General features: G+C 40.7%; 2 protein-coding genes across 17 annotated transcripts in view; one reads left to right on the forward strand and one right to left on the reverse strand.

The window, feature by feature from the left end:
• RAD52 (RAD52 homolog, DNA repair protein) overlaps positions 1 to 4263 on the forward strand; it is a 28397-nt gene extending 24134 nt beyond the window's left edge. For 8 of the 9 annotated variants that reach the window (XM_045554679.1, XM_045554677.1, XM_045554678.1 and 5 more), the window contains 3 exons: positions 702 to 785; positions 1469 to 1696; positions 2123 to 4263. In XM_045554679.1, the coding sequence (XP_045410635.1) occupies positions 702 to 785; positions 1469 to 1696; positions 2123 to 2184 (374 nt within the window). In that variant the 3' untranslated portion in view covers positions 2185 to 4263. The remainder of the gene's footprint in view (positions 1 to 701; positions 786 to 1468; positions 1697 to 2122) is intronic. The other variant, XM_045554680.1, reaches the window with a different exon arrangement.
• Positions 3830 to 21822, reverse strand: part of WNK1 (WNK lysine deficient protein kinase 1) — a 159050-nt gene continuing 141057 nt past the window's right edge. For all 8 annotated transcript variants that reach the window (XM_045554672.1, XM_045554670.1, XM_045554667.1 and 5 more), the window contains 6 exons: positions 19167 to 19240; positions 17110 to 17771; positions 15911 to 16113; positions 13943 to 14137; positions 7235 to 7422; positions 3830 to 6760 (listed from right to left, as the gene is read on the reverse strand). In XM_045554672.1, the coding sequence (XP_045410628.1) occupies positions 6443 to 6760; positions 7235 to 7422; positions 13943 to 14137; positions 15911 to 16113; positions 17110 to 17771; positions 19167 to 19240 (1640 nt within the window). In that variant the 3' untranslated portion in view covers positions 3830 to 6442. The remainder of the gene's footprint in view (positions 6761 to 7234; positions 7423 to 13942; positions 14138 to 15910; positions 16114 to 17109; positions 17772 to 19166; positions 19241 to 21822) is intronic.

The raw sequence follows: 21822 nt of genomic DNA on the forward strand, positions 1-21822 counted from the left end.
CCATTTTAGTGAGAAGGAATAGTTAAACAACATAGAAGGAGTCTCTCTGAACCTATTCTGGTTTGGGGACTGATTCATGCATCATCCTTTGCCCAATTAAACTCTGTTAAATTAAAAAAAAATCCACAAAAACAAAACCACAGGTAGATCTGTAGGTAGGACTGGGACTCACTAATCTTGAGTTCCTTTACAGTCTGAACCGACATAGCCCCAGGCAGCTTTGCACTTCTTAGACTGCTCCCTCTAACAAGAAGGGAATAGACTTAATCTCTTAAATTCCATTTAGTTATGTGAGTTCTTTTTTTTTTTTTTTTTTTTAGACAGTCTTGCTCTGTTGCTGGGGGCTAGAGTGAGTGCCGTAGCGTCAGCCTAGCTCACAGCAACCTCAAACTCCTGGGCTCAAGTGATCCTTCTGCCTCAGCCTCCCGAGTAGCTGGGACTACAGGCATGCGCCACCCAGCTAATTTTTTCTATATATATTTTTAGTTGTCCAGCTAATTTCTTTATATATATATATATATATATATTGTTTTTAGTAGAGATGGGGGGGGTCTCCTCACTCTTGCTCAGGTCTCGAACTCCTGATCTCGAGCAGTCCTCCCGCCCTGGCCTCCCAGAGTGCTAGGATTACAGATGTGAGCCACCGCACCTGGCCTAGTTATGTGATTTCTGACTTGTCCTTTCTCCTGTGTAAACTGTAGCTGTCCTTCCGGCCCCTCCTTTGACGCACAGCATTGCCGTACCTGCTGTTTCAGAACCAGTCACTGAGAAAGACTGTCTTGCAGGTGTGACTCAAGAATTAATTAGTAAATACCCATGAAATGCTTATAAGCTACTGTGCTTTATGCTTTTAGTAGTCACAGAATGCATTTTAAGAGGCTTGAGGGGGCCATGTGTGGGTGGCTCATGCTTGTAATCCTAGCACTCTGGGAGGCCAAGGTGGGTGGATCGTTTGAGCTCAGGAGTTCGAGACCAACCTGAGCAAGAGCGAGACCCCGTCTCTACTAAAAATAGAAAGAAATTAGCCAAACAACTAAAAATAGAAAAAATTAGCCCGGCATGGTGGCACGTGTCTGTAGTCCCAGCTACCCGGGAGGCTGAGGCAGGAGGATCACTTGAGCCCAGGAGTTTGAGGTTGCTGTGAGCTAGGCTGGCGCCACGGCACTCTAGCCCGGGCAACAGAGCGAGACTCTGTCTCCAAAAAAAAACAAAAAACAAACAAAAAAAAGGCGTTAGGAATCCTCATTTTTATTGGCAAGGGGTTCTGACTGATAGCAAGTACCCAGCCCTGCTTTTATACTAATCAAAGGGAAGCTTCAGTGCACTTCCAGGGGCAGAGGAGAGAGAGATTCCAAAAACTATCATAGGGCACTCAAGACATGCGATTTCTTTTGGCCAGTGTTTCCAGGGCTTTCTGTGAGAATACTTCATTATTTGCTGATGCTACACTTTTCTGTGATCTCTGTAGAGAATCTTGAAGATAATCTTGAAATGTGGGATCTGACTCCAGATGGATTGGACAGTGCTATCAAGCCCTCGTGTGGACCAGAACCACCCCAGACATCTGAGACACTAGCACTGAACAACCAGACGGTGACCTGGAACAGGACCCCACACCACCTTTGCCACCAGAAACCACAAGCAAAATCTGGACCCTGGCAACCCCAAACTTACAGCACTAACCAGCATGTAACAGGTAGGACGAGAGAAGTGTTTAGGAACAAAAGTTAACTCTGTGACTTTTAAAGGAAGGATGACATTAAGTCGGATACAATCATTCCAAGGGAATGAGCAGTGTAAGTAAGTAGAAGATAACTGATGTAAGAGCCAGAGTGTTTCCTGTGGGCTCCTGGTTTCAGGTGCAGCCTTTGACAGTAGCAGGAAGCGTCAGGATGAGCACACTGAGCTTTTCCTACTAAAGGTGGGGGTGGGTCCCTCATGAGTATGATGCCATTTGGTATAGGGTTAGCGGAGGGCTCTGCTTTCCTCCTAACAGTAATTTTCATTCATGGGCTCTTAGTCTAATTAGGATCATTAATACAATCCAGAAATTATTAACTGCTAGTTTATGCCTTATTTTAAAATCATGGCAGTTACTTTTAAGCCATTTTATCGTCCACAGGTAACTGGGAATCTCTTAAGAAGAGCCAGGACATGAAGAAAAGGAAATTGGATCCATCTTAATTGAGGCTCAGCCTACATCATCGGACTCTTGTCACAAAGGGACTTTGGAAAACTACTTTTTGGTCATGATATTGGTCATCATTCCTGGGGAATGAACTTAATTTCTAAGGATTTACTTTGCTTCATTCTGAACCTTATCAGAGGATTTGACTATGAGTGAGTCTACTGTAGCTAGAGCTGAGCACCTTCAAGAAGCTTGTCACACTGCAGGGGGAGGTGCTGGACAGATGAAATACCTTTTCTTTGGCTCTTGTGGCTTTCCACGATTTATTTCTAAGCTATTATGTTAATAAAGATAGACATTTTGGGAATCACCACTGGCTGCCTGCCATCAAGCAGGAGAGGCCAGACTTGATACTAAGCACGAGCTTTAACAATTGCCTACATTAAATTGTTTTGAGTAATCTGTTTTCTTTCCTTTCAGGTCTCCACGCTTTTAATGTGGTCCACATAAGTACTGTCCATCATGACAGGAACAAGGTTGCAGTAGTGCTTTTTAGTACTTGTATCCATTGAGGCTACAGTCTTCATCTAATATTTAATATAATCTCTAATTCATGGGTTTACGACATCATAATCCTACATTATTTCAAGACCAACATTTTTTCCTAAACAAGGACATAATGATCTAAGACCAAGGAAAAGGCATTTTGAGAAAGCAAATCCTCTACTTTTTAACAAAATGGAAATTACTGTACAGGCGGAGTATCCCTTATCTGAAATGCATGAGACCAGAGGTGTTTTGGAATATTTGCCTATACATAATCAGCTATGTGGGGGATGGGACCCAAGTCTAAATATGAAATTCATTTATGTTTCTATATATCTTATACACATAGCCTGAAGGTGAGATTTTATACAGTAATTTAAATAATTTTGTGCACAAAACAAAGTTTGTGCACAAGATACATTGCAGCTGGGGCTGCATTTTTACCCTTGGGGCTGAATAAACTGTTTTGTGTGCCTACTTTGTCTACAACCTGTCACGTGGGGTAAGGGGTGGAACCTCCCACTTGTGGCATCATGTGGTACTCAAAAAGTTTTGGATTTGGGAGTATTTGGATTTTGGATTAGGGATGCTCAAAAACTGTAGCTGCTTTTATTTCCCCATTTCAGATGTGAGATGTAATCCACCTTAACAGAAATTGGTTTCTCGCAGTGTTTAGATGTTTCAGAATTCTTTCCCCCAAATAATGAGTTTGCCATCTTTTTTAGCATGCATTTTTGGGCTGTGTGGTGCCTAATTTTGAAGCAGTAACTTCTTATTTTGGAACACAGACCCATTTGTGGGAAGCTGTGACTGAGCTAAGGAACTCTTAAAGCAGCAGTTGACCATTTCTATTCCTTTGGAAGATGAAGAGGTAGCAGCTTACCCTGACTTCCCTATCCTCTAAAGGCTTTCACTTTACCCACTGTTGCAGAGATTTGGTCATATCTTCAGCTTTTGACTTTGATATCCTTACCATTTTCCTCAGGAAAAAACATCACCTTTGTATGCAGCATAATCTTAGTTCAGGGCAATACTGTTGCTAAAAAAAAAAAAAAACTCCTGGGAATTAGGGATCCAGTTTTAAATTGTACATAACTCAAAATAATGCCAATGAGAACGTGAAAAGGGAATTTGCTGGAAATGAAACCTCACAGCTCAACAAAAGCAAGTTTGGTTTATTTGAATGGTTTCATTAAATAAGTCTACAAAGGTAACAAACTGAAGCACAGGCGCAATCTTACAAGAAGCGCAACACCCAGAGTTAGTGCAAAATGTACAATTAATGGCTGCTGAGAAACCCCCAAAGTTTGAATTCAGTTTATTTGTTTTTTAAACAGTGTACATTGTTAAATAATGTAAGGAAAACATTTATAATTCAGAAAGATTTTTTTTTAATGTGGAAAAAGATGCTCAGTGTACTATTAACACAAAAATAATTTAAACAGTTCAGTAGCACTAGGTTCATTCCTCTAGGCTTCAGTTATTTAATCCACAGGAGGGGAAAAAATCAACAGTAAATAAAACCAGTTCTTAGTTTTTGTGTATGAGTGAAAAGATCTCAAAATTATTAAACCAAAATAACAAAACAATAATGTGCTGCATTTGGCTCCCTCATTTCTCTGGGATAAAGTTTTGTTCCATTTGTCTTAGGTGGTCCCCTTCTCGTTTACTCGGAAGTCTCTCTGTGCTGTCGTTACTCTCACCCTCTCCCCAAGAACTACAAGCAGAGACTAAGTAGACAGTTTTAAGGCAGGGCTTGAAACTGCTGGCCTTTCTCATTTGCGTCTCTGGGGCCTGGGGCCGAGGCCACACAGGAAAGAAAACAGGCCTATAAGGAATGAATAGGACTCGGCTCTTCTTCCTATGGTGTGATTCCTGGGATGTGCCAATGGGGGCTGGGGGGCGGTGAAAGGTTGGGAATATGTCAGTTTCCCAACTTAGAGTCGAGAGAAGCAGCACCCCCCAAATTAAGAGTCCTAGCTTCTGTATCCATATTCAGAGATAACAGAGTTCCCAAACATAGCCAATTAGGACAGTATTTCTGGAAAGCTCTGAAAACAGTAGAACTGCTCGTTACAATTAGGCATAGCACTAAATAATACTGGTTGGTTGCAGTTATTATTTAAAGGAAATATTTATATGAAAATAGAATATTAGTCATAATTTTAGAAATAAAGGTGGCACAATAGAGTATAATCCTGCAACCATTTGGACATCATAGAGGAAATGGGTAGGAATAAGCATTCTTTTTGACAATGCTTATTCAGATGTAGAAAGATTCATTTTCCACAAAATAGAGTACCCCAGGCTGAGAAATGCATGGTACATGTGCAAGAGGAAAGCAATCCAGACAGTTCTTAGAGCAACTTTCTTTATCTGTGGCTTTTCACTATCACATTTTCCAACGTAAAAACTAGCCGCCAACCCCTTTTCTTTATGTTTAGTTTCTTCTAGATCTTGTCTGTTAGGCCCAGCTCAAATAAGTAAGGTTTATGACAGTCACTGGCTGGGCATCAAGTATTTTCTAAACAAGTTTGTTCCCCCATTCTTTAGTCTTTCTTTTTCTTTCACTGAGCACACACCACTCTCAATCTTTTAAATTGCTCAATTTTGTTATAATGCCCCTCCCTCAACTATTCCCGAAACAGAACCTTCTGCTTTCATCCACTGATGCCAACTTAACTTCTCACCTGACTCATCTTACACCTGCTCTAGACAAAATTGTTGAATGACGTAAAAAAAATACTCTTTGAACTTCCCTTTGGCATATCCACTGCTAGAGTCACATGGACCTACACTCTCCTTCCACATGCCCTTTGCTGACCTGGGGTCTGAGAAGCTGATGATAATGGCGAAGCAGTAGGAGTCCAAGGCACTAAAATGTCCAGCAAGCAACACTGGGAGAACAGAAGTATTCAAGTACAGTAATTTGTACAATTTTACATTCACATTTATTTATCTAATACAATGGAAATACAAAGGAAAAAAGTTAAAGTGTCTCAATAAGTAAAGGACAGAGCTAGCTTTTTTTGGAACTTTTTAAACGTTTCATATTTTACCTTTAAAACTACTGTTGCCCAACAACATTTATATAATATCACAGTGTTTCCACATCAAAACTGATGGCAAAGTTACATGTCCGCAGGGAACTTAATTTTTTTCCCTAATTGCTAATGCTGCAGTCAAAGCTGCTAATGTCTTTTGCTTAAAGCACTAATGACCTATCATAAGGTTACACCCCCAGTCCCCTGGTATTTTCCACTGGGTTCTAAAAAGCAAAGAAAAACAAAAAGAAGGGGCAGGGGGGAGAAGAGGGATAGGAGCAAGATAGGAGATGGCCCAATAGCTTTTTTTGTGTGTGTCTTCTGGTTTGGACTGCTGAGGGAGAGCAAGGGATTTGAAGCATGTACCAAAATTAGGAGTTCCACCCACTTGAAAATAGAGATGGGGTTTGATTTTACATTGAGCTCTCTAGTAGTTTCCTCACGAACAAGAACAAGATTCCCTTTCCTCGCCTAAGCCCTCACTGTTGGGTATGGAAGAACAGGAAAGCATGGTCTGAAGCTGCTCCACTCCAATAAAGAGAGGGGGAGAGAGACTCTCCATTCTGTGGGCTCAAAGCGGTATTAGAACATTCCCTTCTGGCAAGAAACAACCAGTTAAATGCAGCACTAGTAGTTAGTAAGAGGCTACTTTCCCACCCCCTCCCCCCATCAGCGTTCCATCTCCTGCCCCCAGATCTACTCAGTTAACGGCTTTTAGGTCTGACTAAGTGGTCCGCAGGTTGGAACCTGGGGGATTGCTGATGGATTTCTGCAAATTGCTGATGTTGAAATTCTGCAAGGAGGCAGTTCCCACAGGTTGGAACTGGCCAAGCGGCTGTGGTGCTGGGCCACCCGTCCCACTCCACTGAGCGCCAAATGGGGCAGCTGGAAAACCGTACTGCTGTGGGGGGCACAGAGACTTGGTGAAGTGACCTAGAGAGGTAGCTGATGCTGCAGAGATGGGGGCAGAGCCACCCAGGTTTGAGGTCATGGAGATGCACAGCTGCCCAGGTGCAGAGAACTTCCTTGCCATTCCAGGGCCCTGGAAACAAAACCACCACATGTAAAGTCTGGTGTGGGTTTAACACCCATGGCTATAAAATGGGCAGGCAGCACTAAAACACATCTATTTTGTAGGGTATGGCAAAATGAAACAAAGCCTTCCACAGTATTTATTGGCTCTTTATATTTACCAAGTAAGAGTGAGAATAATTCTTCTGATTAGAAGGGAGGGGCGTCGTGTGTATGTGCGTGTCTGCACATGTAGTTCAGGATGTTGAAGGAAAAGGGAAGAAAAAACTGAGCTGACCCATAAGAGGCTGGCAATTCAGGGAAGGAAGAATAAAAGGGTACCTGAGTGATTTTTGCCTTGTTTTTCTAAAAAGTATTAGAATTCATGAGCTACTAAAGAATGTCATGGCACAAAATGTTAAGTAGCCCAGGTAGTTTATATCACCTTGGATTTAGCTGTGATGCTCGGATGGATTAGGTCTAATGGCAAAAAGAGAAGGCTTACCTCATAATTCATATGTCCTTTGCTTCCTCTCCTGCCTGAAAGATTCATGGCATCTCGGGCCCAGTTGTCTACCAATTTGTGCAGGTCATCTGTGAATGTGCCTTTCCTGCTTGATGTCATGGCAGGAGGCTGAGCCTGGGCAGCTTGGCTGTTCACGGTCCCCCCCACGGTGTTTGTGCTGCTGGTCCCTAGAGTTATAAGAAGGAAAAGAATATAAGCATTAACAGGAGCCTGGGTTATAATTTCAGAAAGAGGGACACTTCAGAGGATAATGAATGGCAAACCACAGAATGGTGAGAGGATGAATTGGGAAGCCATGCAAGAAAGGAAGATTTTTCTAAGGTTTTATTTATCCATTTGTTTTGGTATAAAAGGGTAATAAAAATAGTTTCTCTTCAGTAGCTACAGATAAGGCTGAAAAATTCAGGATGATGGGAGGTGCAAAGGGCAGGAAGCTCTTTCAGCCCCTTCACAAGGCATCTTAGAGTACTGGAACTGCCCATACTCTATCCCAGCATCGTGCTGATGAGGGAGATGTGAAATGGTCAGCAAGGCTAGCTGATCTGGAATTTGGCAGAATGAAGGGCCAAACGAAGAGGATTTCTTGTGCATTTGGCTGGGTTAAAGCAGGAATAGGAATGCGAAGATAGGTGCTTGGCCAAGGAGAAGATGGGGTTCCCAAACCATGTGGACACTGCCACATTCTTTAGCCATTCTTTACAATAGAAAGAGGTAATAAATAGCATGCTCTGTTCAAAAAACTTTTTCACCTGGACCCATAAACGTGAATTTGCAAACATAAACCTGGTTAAGAGTTAAGTCTTCAACCTTTCCCAATTTCCAATGAGTTAAAGACCAAGATTACTCACAAGGAAGGGACTGCATGGTGTGCCTGCATCTTTCAACTCCAGGAAGACATGGTTTTCCTGAAGATGACCTCAGTTTCAATTGGTTCAAGGATTCTCACCCCTTCTCCCCACTCTTCCCAGAACACCATGTAGAAGCAACAGGAAAATGCAGCTGAAGCAGGGTGCAGAGGGAAGGAGGAAGCTTTGAGGTTGTGATGAAGGAATTCTATTGCTATGGTTTGATGAGAAAAGAAGAAGGAGTCTGTGTCCTGCCTGATTTCGGTTCTGCTGGAGGGCACACTGAAGATTATTCGAAGAGGCACGTATTAGGGAAGAGGGAAAGAAGAGTCATGGTCTTGTTTTTTTTTTCCTCTCACCCCCCACTTATCAGATCTCACATTTGCTACAGAATAAATAAAAACTACTGAAGTTAAGTTGAGAGCCACTAGGCCTTAAGATACCCGAGTAATGCTGGGGGCTAAATAAGTGCATGCGTTTTCCTGCTTTCAAGGTCAAAGCAGCACCAGAGCACAGCAGCACACCTAATGCAACCCTGCCATTTAAAAACCCATTATTAACCGTTGCTGGTCTCAAGTCAAGTTTATATCCTACCACCCAGGGAATGGCACACACAAGCATGTCTGTGCTGGACTAACAGCTAACTCTGAGGTGAAGTGCAGAGTAAGGAAGGTCACATGCTTCTTATCACCATGGCAAGATATGGAACTAAGGCAGTGTGAACGTCAGCTCACTTCTTGGTGCCCGCTGGAGCCACAAGGGGACTGCTATCACACATACAGTGCAGAGGGAAGAGTGACTTCCCCTATAGTACCGGAACCCAAGTGGAAAAGTGTCAAAGCACAGGAAACAGCCTTCTGCACATAGCGAATGTGAGACGGAGGTGAAGCGGGAAGCACAGGCAATGAGGGTGGGCGGCCGTGACAGTGACTAAAATCTGGAGAGCAAGCATTTCACATGCACGAGGACTGACATCCCATGTGAATGATTATTGCTCAGTGAGCTTGATGTGAGAGATAATCAAAACAAAAGCCGGAAATAATCATGGGGGATCAGGGCTGTCAGAAGCTAAATACAAAGAGCTCAGGAGAGGCGGGCACTGCTTGTTCACAGAGCTCATGCTGGGAGTCACACCTCTCCAGTGTGGTGTTAGTCCCCCTTGGTACTGCGAGGCCCCTTTAGAACCAAATTTCATCTTTCGTTGTAGCCTGTTGTAGTCACCTAATACTGGACTCCGAAGGTGGGGTTTATCCCAAGAGGAAGAGTTAACCATACAGTTAAACCTTATTCTGGCTTCTGTGAACAGGCTTCCCGTTACAGAAGGAAACAAACACATTGCTTTCTGACTAGAAAGTAACTCCTGGGCAAAGCAGACTTGACCATAAAAGCTATTATAGTAGAGAGGACTTCCAGAGAACGTGCTAGTCAGCCTCCAAACCTCTAAACCTTTTTTAATTCTTCTGAAAAGCTCTGAAAAGTAGTATTTACTTACTCCCGAAAACTCTTATTTTGATTTTCTCCTGTCATGGTAATACATTTCCCCTATCCTCACGCTGTCAGATCCTGGTAACAATAATCTATTATGAAGCACAACACATTGCTCAGTACCCAAATATGGAGTTTTCCTGTTGACCCTCCCTAGATCCTTGTAGGTAGCCTGCTGGGTTGCTGAGTTACCTGTACTTTGATGAGAAGCCATCAGTCTAAGAAGCCAAACTCTACGAAGTAGGATTTCTGTCCTCACCAATCTAGCAGACATCTCCCACTACATAGACTTCCACATGCTTTCATCCTGTTGAGTGTCCAGTGGGGTTTAACAGTGGCTGCCACTTATCTGCTGGCCAAAGGGCCCTCTTGGGAGCTAGGTCAGGAGCTAGGTATCTCTGACCTCCCTATACACTATACACATCCATGGGCATCACCGACCCATGACTGTCACACACCTAGGCTCACACGGGGGTCATCACTGACAGCACTGACTAGGAGGTGATTTCTCAATCTGGAAGAATAGCTCGTAGTTAGCAATTAAGTGTGTTAAAAAACATATTAGAAAAGGGTGCAGAGATAGACGGAAGTTAGGAATCAGGGAGCTGTGAGGCTTCAGAGTTCAAAGAACGTATAGGTAACAGGTATTGCAATCAAGAACCAAAAGTAACAGAAAGAAAAGATAATTACTACAGAGCTGGTTGCAAGGACAGACTTTTTTCACCATCTTCCCTGAAGCACAAAGAAAGAAGCCATGTGTTAAAGATAAAGAAACATCAGTGTAAAACATTTAGAATCTTAAACAGCACACAAAGGCCCAGCAAGAGAAAGCAGGAGGGGAGACAGATGGGTAGTCCTTGCCATAGATGTAGTTTTTTTTGTCTTTTTTTTCCCCTCCTCTACTCTGAAGGAACACAGACACAATTCTATGGGATGCATCTAACTGGCTGTTAGCCTGACACGATTATCTGATGGGCTGTGTTACCTGGCTAACAAATGTTGAGTTTCCACACCCAATCTTTGTATCTACAAGAGTAATGCCCTGCATTATGGCTCTGGAATGGGGGAGGAATGTCAATCTCTTAGGTCTCACTGCTTGAATTTCAAATACCCAAGCAGTGTTTCCACTGACCCTGTCCCACTTCCTGTTTCTCCAGCTGGGTTGTTAAAAAGCACTTAATCAAATGCATTAGCAATCTTACCACAGTATGCTGACAGATGGACATTACCACTATTACAGTTTTAAATTTCTTTAAATTGGTTATTACAGTTCCACATCCTAGACATACATACCAACCCCTTCCCTTCCAGAAAAAGCTTTAAAAGTATGTGGAAAACAAGCAACCTCTGAACATAAATAGAGCAGTAAGCCAAGCCGTGCTTCCAAACCATTATCTACTTTGAGAGCATAGAATAATATATCCCAAACTAGTAAGATCCCCACCCTTTTAAAGTACTTGTTTTCTTTGCATATTTCTTCATTATCTTTTATTTTCTATTTTTTGTGGATATAGGGTCTTGCTATGTTGCCCAGGCTGGTCTCAAACTCCTGGCCTCTAGCGATCCTCCTGCCTTGGCCTCCCAAATTGCTGGGATTGCATGAGCCACTGTAGCTTGCCTCCATATTTCTTTAAGTCTGCCTCTTGGGATGTGTTCACCAGGCTTACAGGATGTATCCTGATGTGCCTTCAACAGATGTAGGGCCTCTCATTTTAGACCCAAAGGGAAGTGATAAGATTTAATATTTCTAACGATTTTCATTTGAACAACAGGGGAAATACCACCTACCTTTAAGTGTGGGATAAGAATTTACAGAATTAATTAAAATGGTACTTGTCACATTATACTTCACAAAAGGTGGCCTTGGTTCTCTTTCTTCCCTCTCAGACATTTCAGGCTGTGTATCATAGGCCTGATAGCTCACATTCTACTCCAAAACCCTTGCCTCCTACTATTAATGTACTTTCCATCTTCCTAGCTGGACATGCAAATTAAATGTTTAAGTGTCAAGTGGCAGGCATAGTCCAGGTTAGTCTAATCAGAAAAATTATTGATCTGGGTGTTCAAATATCACAAATGCTTCGAAAACTACCAAATTGGGTAATGCCTTCTATTCCTTTCTTTGTTAAATAGCCCTGGACTACTGATTGTGAGGAAAGGCAGTAAGAGACTGCCTCAAGTACAGCCAATCCATTACTAGTTCAGATAAAGAAAACAGCGGTGCTGGAAGGGTTATAAGTGTGTGAGTAAGGGAAATGGAAGTTAATGTGTTGTACTTCCCTTTAAATCTGGTCACTACAGAGAACAAAGGGAAGTGTAAATCCTTTCCACCATGAAGAGGCCCAAAGGCCACTGGACCATACTCAGAAACAGTGATGGCCTTAGCACATGCAATTACAAAGCACTTCAATAACCACGTCAGAAGTTTGAGGCCTTAGTAGAGAAGATCTTTCACCAAATTCTAAAAAGGTTTTTCTACTTGAACTATGTTTCCATTTGTTTGTTTTTTAAACTATTATTTCAATAAACATTTGTTGACTACCTACTTATGTGCCAGGGAGGCACTGGCTAACCCGAGGCAAACCATGCGTGCTTCCCAAATGCTACTTGTTTCTTTGTAACTGGTCTTACTTGACTTGTACAACAATCCTACCACATAGGTCACGTCTTCATTTCACATATGGGGAAGAAGAGTGACTTGCTATTGTGCCTTGTTTTTAAGCAAAAAACTGGGAAATCCCAGCAATTATGTTAAAAAGACAATTTTCACTTGTAGGTGCTGGGCTTTGGTCTTTAATAGAAAAAATGCTTTATCAGAATAACCACTTTTTGAACTACTGATTTTTATGGGGTTCGAGGGCAGTGGTGATCTAATGAAGAGATTCTAGCATCTTTCCAGCTGGTAGATGCTTAGGCTTAATTGAGTGGGAAAAAAAAAAGATTTCAACCTACTCTGAAAAAGAATGGAAAAAATAGGGTATAACTTTTACCTGCTGCCAAGATCTAAGTGCATCAGTGGTCAAGATGCTTTCTGTCACTTCTAGTGGCAGGGCAACGAGACGAATATGACCACAGAGTGTAGTCTTCATTATTCTAAATGACCCAGCAGTCTACAGCCTTGATACCCTCTGTCACAGCTTTATGAAGAAGCAATTCTACCAAAAAGTTACAGTGAAGTTTGCAGAAACCTATTATTCTTTTTAAATCTTTTATGATAATTGATATGCAGACCCAAACTTCTGAGGGTAACAGTAATTCAGCCAAGCCACTGAGTAGATGATATATAGAAAGAGACAAATGAAAATGGACTGTGTGAAACATCAGATCCAAGCAGCAGAAAAACAAGGACGAGGAAGGAGTAAAGGTGTTACACACAAAGAGCCAAGCAGGGCGTACTCAGAAATCGGGTCCTCCTGCCACCAGGTTTGAATGTCACCTGTTCAGATGCACAGTTAAACTTCGCACAGCCTGTGAGAGGGGAAAAACAAGGAAGAACAGAGAGAGGAGAAAAGACAGAACACAGCTACAAGATGTTAGAAACTTGAGGCTGGAGTGGTGAAATGCACTAAGATGGTCACAAAAGAACGAGCTTCTGGAGGAAAGTCACATATGTAAGACTGGAAATATTAGGTCTCAATTCTTCTCACGCAAAATACTGATGCTTTTCTCAGTTGGAATAATGCTAGCTAGTTTGTGCTTCCTACCAACCAAGTACATTCATCTTGTGAAGAGACAATCTAATCTCTCATTTCTGTGAAACTGGCAAAGGCACTTAAGCTACTTACCTATACTTTTTTCATTCTCTTCCACCCAGATACCCAATTCCTTTCAATTCTTGTTCTAATGTTACTAGAAGCTCTTTCCTTTGCAGAAATGTTTTCATCAATTATTAATAAACAAAACTCTATTTGCAAAGTAGATAACTGTAGGGCTATTCATTTTGGTATGCCACTCCCATACTGAGAAGTTAGAAAATTCTACACTGGCTAAGAAAATGCATTAGCTTTCAGAAACTGCTAAACTCCCTAGAATTTCATTCAGGAAATAGCTTAGTATTAAAACATAAGCTCCAAATCCCAAATGAGTTATTCATATAGGTTGCAGATGTAACTTTTCACTGTAATCCCATGAAAAAAAGCCATTTCACCTGATGGGAGCAATGAGCCCACCAATTCTCAACATTACTCAACTTCCCTTTTCAGCCCAAAGATTAAGTGTACAACACATAGGCTGTGTTCTAGTCAGCTGGTCTTTCATCCCACCTTAATAATGGGTTATTCATCAGGCTTTTGTCCCAGGGATGGCAATATCTCCACATTCATGTTTTTGGAAGATGATGGTTGCTTTGATTTCTTACCTTGACCTGGAGCAGAAAGGCTTGGTACTGAAATGGCACCATCACTGGTGAAGGCTGAATAGAGGTTGTCACTGGAGGGAGATGGCTTAAGGGGCTGTAACAGCTGATTCTGCCCAGACTCTGGGATGTTGCCAGGAGGGTGGAGGGTCTGCTGGGGGTGCAAGACTGAAGCTGCACCCTGACCAGACAGGTTACCTGCCGAAAGATAAAGTGGCATGAGGAAACACATCCAGCTTTCCCAATGCACTCAGTAGGCATTGTTCTTATTCCTTCAATTTGTCCCACTGAGTGATTAACGACAGGCAAAAGCTATACATTGATGAAAGATCAAAGTTCTCACTAACAGAAAGGGAAATGAGGAATGACACTAAGAATCAACAGGCAATAGGGCTATATGAATTATCCCAGAAGCTTTTTAGCTTTAGAAAGCCTAGATGGTCCACAGGCCTGAGCAGAGTAAGAAGACTGCAGTGGATATAAGGATTCCATTTGGCAATTACACAATGGCTTTTTTTTTTTATCCTACTAGAAAAGATATTGAATCATAATATAAATGGGTTTATTAGGTAGTCTCTGCTTAGACTTTCTTGTAAATATGCATCAGATCAGATCCAAAAGAGATGTCAAAATATGTGATTACCGAGTAATGAACCTTTAAAATTATTCTTGGTAGGTGGCTTTCAATCACTAGGTCAATTGTCCTAAAATTGATTAACTTCTCTGTTCCCTAGTTACTATTTATAGTTAAATAGAAGTTCACTCAAAAAAGTATGTCAAAATTGGGGTCAGGCTGGGCACGGTGGCTCACGCCTGTAATCCCAGCACTCTGGGAGGCCGAGGCAGGTGGATCGTTTGAGCTCAGGAGTTTGAGACCAGCCTGAGCAAGAGAGAGAACCCGTCTCTACTAAAAATAGAAAGAAATTAGCCAAACTAAAAATAGAAAAAATTAGCTGGGCATGGTGGTGCATCCTGTAGTCCCAGCTACCCAGGAGGCTGAGGCACTAGGATTGCTTGAGCCCAGGAGTTTGAGGTTGCTGTGAGCGAGGCTTGACATCACGGCACTCTAGCACGGGCAACAGAGCGAGACTCTGTCTCAAAAAAACAAAAAACAAAAAACAAACAAACAAACAAAAATTGGGGTCAGAATCTGACTGGGATCAGATCAGAGATCAGCTGAACTCTCTTACAATCACATCTCTAATTAACTGGTTTCATGAATTGGTTCATGTGCTAGAGAAAAGATTTGGGCATCTATGAAAGCTTTCATACAATGGAGCTGCTAAGAAGTTTGCAACTGCTAACATACTTTAGCCCTCTTTTGCTTTTGAACTAATTATCTGTTAACACTACCATAATTTCACGAAGGATAAAAGCTCTTTATCTTCTATTTAAATAGACAAATTATATATAGTTCCTTACAAGAGATTATGACTTAACTATTTCTTTGATTATAATCACTAGAAAGTTCTTTATCCCACTACAGATAAATGAAATAAAAACTCTAAATAGGAAGTTACCACTTAGACACACTCAAGTATCTATATGACATTTACATTCATCTCAGTTGCAATTATGACGAACTCATTCATTAAAAAGAAGAATCTACCTAAACTTTACTAAATAGAGAATAATGCATTTTCCTCCAATTGCTCTAGAGTTTGGTTAAATGCTATGAGTTAATGGGAAAAGCTAAATGTTTATCCTTACGAACAACTATAAATGAAGATTACCAGCATATAGCAATATGGATTACAATGGGATAAACCACTGTACTCATCCAGTTTACTCCCATAGACTCAAAAAGAGGCATAATAAATATGGGGAGAGGGGAAGTCAAGGAAGCAAAGATACTAGGAAAACCTTTGAAATTTACCAAAAATAACAAATGTTTAACAGGTTAATATATGTAGTTGGAGACAGAAACAAAAGATGGGACAGCCATGGCTGACCTGGCCTAGGGCTTTTTACCTGAAAGCTGGGGGCTTTTATTCCCCAAGGAACTGCTGCGACTAGACTTGCTGCCTTTGCTTTTCGTGGGTCGCCTTCTTCTCCCTGAAAGGGGAGCAGCTGGGGGAATAATGACAGCAGGGGGAACCTTGCCCAGTTTGGTATATAAAGATTCAATTTCATGCTTCTGGCGACTCTGCAGGTCCTGAATCTCTTTAAGATGTCTATGAAAGATAAATCAAACAAATATAACCCTCTTTATTCAAGCAAGAATTAACAGCATAGTCTTAAACCTGTATTCAAGTACTTACTAGTTACTAATGAACCTTTCCCCCAGATGTACTACACCACGAGACTTTGGCTTGTCAACTCACTTTGCTGGCCTCCATTACCCAAGCCATACCCCAGCAAGCTCCTAGCCAACAACATAAGACTGATAATATGTTAGGGGAAAAAGAATTCCTGACTTTTGAGGCCATGTGCAGGACAGCTGAATTTGCTACTCTGATCCAATCTGCCAAATATAATTAACAAAACTTGACAACATAATCATACATCCTAGTGCCATTACTGGATTCATTTGGTAGGCTAATAAATAGCCAAGAGTGGTTAATGGTGATAAAAAGTGCTATTAACAAAATAATATTGTAGCAGCAATACAAAGGTGCTGGAGAAGTTCTTTCTTTTTTTTGAGACAGAGTCTCGCTCTGTTGCCCAGGCTAGAGTACCGTGGCGTCAGCCTAGTTCACAGCAACCTCAAACTGCTGGGCTTAATCAATCCTTCTGCCTCAGCCTCCCAAGTAGCTGAGATTACAGGCATGTGCCACCATGCCAAACTAATTTTTTTCCTATATGTATTTTCAGCTGTCCAGATAATTTCTTTCTATTTTTTAGTAGAGATGGGGTCTCGCTCTTGCTCAGGCTGGTCTCGAACTCCTGACCTTGAGTGATCCTCCCGCCTCGGCCTCCCAGAGTGCTAGGATTATAGGCGTGAGCCACTGCGCCCGGCCTGCAGAAGTTCTTTAAATAGAAATGCTACGGGTCCTTCTTAGTGTAAGAGAACCTAATGAACTACAGTCAGCGAACTTTAGCTTTTGCATATCTCCTTCTCTTTAAAAGAGAAGGCATATTGTAGTGAAAAGAATACTAATCCTAGCACTAAGATCTAGGTCTTAAAACATTATCTGCCATTATTCTTTCACAGAAGAAAATATACTTACTTTTCTCGTAGTCTTCGCAGCTCCAACTTTAAGTCTTCGTCTTCAATGTCTGACTCGTTGTCACTACTCATGTAAGAGGAGTTGAATGAATTACTAAGGCTTTGACTTAGATTCTGGATAGGAAGGCTCTTTGAGCTCAGCTGATGCGGGGAGTGTGGACTACCTGAACCATCATCCACATCCCTGCTTAGAAAGGCAGCCTCCAGGTCAGAAGACGGCCCGTTTAGATGTGAAGGCTCTGACAGTTCAAGCTTTTCTTTCTTTGGTATCACAGCAGGAAGAACAGCTTGTTCCAAATCCATATAAGGAGGAGATGTCACTGGTTCCTCTTTCTTTTCCTCAGCAATCTTGTCCTCAGTTCTCGATACAGAGAAACGACCCACTTTGTTTGCTGTGGTTGTCACCTGAAAACGCCCAACCTTGGTAGGCTGCCCAGTTTCTGACTTTGCCTCTGTGGCTGGAGTTTTGGGCGCACTATCTGGCACATGTGAAGAGATACCATGAGCGGTTACCCCATTAGGCTCTGGCTTCACCATGGTACTCTCTGGACTACTACTAGACAGCACTGAGGACTCTGAAGTGCTGGATTCAAAATGAACAGATTTTGCATCTTCTGGCTTATTTTTACCCTCTTTCTGGGCATCATCCATTGCAACTGAAACCTGACAGAAAAAGAAAACAGAATGAGATTAAAAACTGAACTTCTGGGCCAGGTGTGGTTGCTCACGCCTATAAAATCCCAGCACTTTGGGAAGCCAAGGCAGGATGATTGCTTTAAGCCCAGGCGTTTAAGGTTGCAGTGAGCTACGATCATACCACTGCATTCTGGGCTGGGTGAGAGAGTGAGACCTGTTTCTAAAAATAAACAAAACCAAACAAAATAACACCACCACCAAACTGAAGTTCTCAATATTCACTATCATGGACCATTAAAAAAAAAAAAAGGAATCACTATATTTCCCAGTCAATGAGCAGTCCATCTTTGTGAAAATAAACTGAAGACCATCATAGAGAACATATCTGTACTGAGATCCAGATTGCGTGGCTGGCTAAATTTATTAAGTAAATGACTTACTTCCACATTTCATGTCATAAACAGGATTCAGATTTATGTCTTAGTCAAAATTTAAATAACCAGAGGTCATAGAATCTTGAAGGTTGCTTGGTGAATAAGAAAAAGTATACAAGTTAAATCCAATAACTGTTAAATGCCAGCTAAGCCTGAAGAATCAACATAACTGACAGGTAATTAAAAGGAGGATCCTGATCCTTGTCCTGGTTTGTCCATGTATTACCAATCCAAACTCAGCCCAACTACAAACTCTCAGAAGCTCAGTTTTACAAATGAGAAAAACATCATCTACTATCCCCAACTCCAAGGGCTATCAGGAGAATAATCTGAAAGTAGCTGTGAAAGCATCAAAAAGAAAAAAAAAAGGATTTGCAAAGCCTACTTCACACAATGTATTAAGAGCCAGAAAATGCTCACGTTGGACCAGCTGGGTAAATAAAGTGATGAAGTGTCACTTGATGCTGACTCATTATTTAAACTTATGGAATGAATCCTATGTAAATTATCCTAATCATAGAAAATGTTTTTATACACAAAGATGTTTACTGTTACTTTACTTATTATGTTGGAATAATTAAAAATGACCTAAATGACTGACAATAACAGAATGTTTAGGTAAACTAATGGATGGGAAAAAAAGCTACAAAATATTCAGAGCAAGAGAAACATTGGTCAATTTTAGATACATACTTGTGCAGAAAACAAGGAGTGGAAGGAAATACACCCAAAAAAGCAATATTGGGAGGTGGGTGGGTAGATAGCATAACTATCTGTTTCTCCACTGTTCTGAGTATTCTATATTTTAAAATTATATGTTACTTTTAAGAGGGAAAAAATGATAAAAGAACCATAAAGTACTATGTAAAAGAAGTATTAATATATCATTGGCTTGGCAGTTATGTCCCAAATAGGTAGGTAATAATGTTATTATATAAACAACTCCACCAAAAGAGGGAATCAAGGCAAAGAAAAGTGATTATCTTACCTGAAATCGCCCCATCTTAAAAACACCAGCTCCTGAAGTAGTTGCTAGGACAGGACCTTCTGTGCCTTGAGAAACTGAAATACATGGGGAATGGAAACATAAACATCTCTTTTAGTTAGTTTCTTTTCCTTTTGGCCAGAAATACAGCAACATGAAACTATATATGAGGAAAGTTGTTAGAGGCAAAAAAACTTCCCCCCCTCCTTTATTTCCTAGGCTTTGTCCAACAAGGGGAAATAGTTATTTTTTTACTTTTATCTTTATTTTTTTGAGACAGAGTCTTGCTCTGTTGCCTGGGCTAGAGTGCCGTGGCATCAGCCTAGCTCACAGCCAACCCCAAACTCTTGGGCTCAAGCAATCCTTCTGCCTCAGCCTCCTGAGTAGCTGAGACTACAGGCATGCACCACCATGCCTGGCTAAGTTTTTCTATATATTTTTAGCTGTCCAGATCATTTCTTTCTATTTTTAGTAGAGATGGGGTCTCGCTCTTGCTCAGGCTGGTCTCGAACTCCTGACCTCGAGCAATCCTTCCACCTCGGCCTCCCAGAGTGCTAGGATTACAGGCGTGAGCCACCTTGCCCGGCAGGGAAATAGTTATTGTTTGCTCTACTACCAGATACCTTCACTAGGAAAGACACTACTGTTTGTTAAAAATTGTCAAGGTCTGAAAATTTACCATTAACCCTCTATCTTTCCTTGTACACACACATACAGATGATACAGCATTGTTCAAAGGGATAAAAGTTAAGTATAAGCAAACCAGCTTCACACCTTAACTATGATATTAAGAAATACTATAAAAAGGGTTAACAGGCATTAAGAACTCAGTTACTCTTCACCTCAGTGATAAGAGTAAGTAAAGGGAAGGATGAGATTTTACCTAGTAAAGATTCATTTTTAAATGAAAACCAGGTAATTTTACCTTCTCAAATGTACCACTCAGGCAAATCCTCTAACAGGATAGTACAGTTCTCAGAATCACTGGTAAGTAGTTTTGAGCAACTAGTTTAAAGCCACCTAGGTCCTCCTCCCCAGGGACAACTGAGTTTCTTTCTAGAGATACGGTAATAGGCATATATTCTCTTTATTTTATACAGCTAGTAGAACATTGACTGATTTAGATGTTTTCATGTAATAACATTATCTTAGAGATCATTCCATAGCAAGGTCTCATTCTTTTTAATGGCTACATAATATTGTACTGTTTGTATGTGCCATATGTGCATCTTTCAATGTACCAGATTTTAATCAAGCTTCTACTGATGGGCATTTAAATTATTCAGAATTTCTTGCTATTTAAAAACTGTTCAAATAAATATTCTCTCATAGATGGATCTATGGAAAAAAAGACCTAAGAATGGAAGTGCTGAATCATTTCTACTTAAAACTTCAACAGACATTAATAAACTGAAACCCACAGAGGCTGTACCTAGTCACTGGTGGCTATTAAACCAGTAATTTACCAATGAGAGGTGAGAAATGCTATCACCTGTAGTTTTACTTTACATTTCTGTTATTATTAGTGAAGTTAAGTACTTTTGATTATCGTTTGGTCCACGTTGAATAACATAAAGGAACTCTTTATATTAGGCAAAACCAGTCCTATTGTGATAGGAATACACATATACCTCTCTCCCCCCAAATATATATATTTTCCCCAGTTTTTCATTTATCTTTGCACTCAATGGCACTTTTGTGAATTTTGTTCCATGCAGAAAATTTTACATCTACTACTGTTTGCTCTGGGTTGGATATTAAACTTAGTAACACCTTCCCCTATATATCAGGAAAGAGCAAACTATGATCTGTGGACCAAATTCAGCCTACTGCCTATTTTTGTAAATAAATTTCACTGGAACACAGCCAAATTCATTCATGTATATATTGTTCATTTCAGGCTTTTGGGCTATAACACCAGATTTGAGTAAGTTGCAACAGAGACTGTATGGCCTGCAAAGCCTGCAATTCTTACTGTCTGGCCTTTTATAGAAAACAAATTGTTAACCCTGCTCTGAACATTTGGAAAAAAAATCACTTTTATGTTTTCTTATAGTACTATTTTATGACGTAGTTTTTCATCTTTGATCTATTTGGAATTTAGTTAGGTCTAGTCTAGGAATCCACCTTTGCTTTTTGTCAGATGGCTATCCAGTTGTTCCAAACCATTTTTTGAAATATCCTATCTTTTTCTCATAGATTTGAATAGCCACCTTTTTAATATTCTACATTCTTTTTTTATTGGTAGTGAACTTTTAATTTATTTACTTATTCATTTTCACTGGATATGTTTAAGGTGATAACATGGTATCCTGATAATTTACATACCCCTTTAATTTGTCCATTTCTGGACTTTCTAGTCTGTTCCACTGATTTGCAAGTGACTTCTTTAAAAACAAGAGAGCCAATTCAGAATGTAATTGCTTTGAAAATAATGTTTACTGATTTTAATTGAAATCTTGTATTTATATTTCCACACAAATGTATGTCCAGGATATAGAAGCTTATCTCTATCCCTATATATCCAGTGTCACAAAAGCCAAAAGATTATCAGTAAATTAACTTATAAATACAGTATGCTTGAATTTCTTAATCTCTCATAGCAAGACCCAGCTAATGACAAAGGGTCTGATGCTAAGAATCTATCATTACCCGCTGT

This window comes from Lemur catta, chromosome 6 (assembly GCF_020740605.2).
Source record: "Lemur catta isolate mLemCat1 chromosome 6, mLemCat1.pri, whole genome shotgun sequence".
Taxonomy (NCBI): Eukaryota; Metazoa; Chordata; class Mammalia; order Primates; family Lemuridae; genus Lemur; species Lemur catta.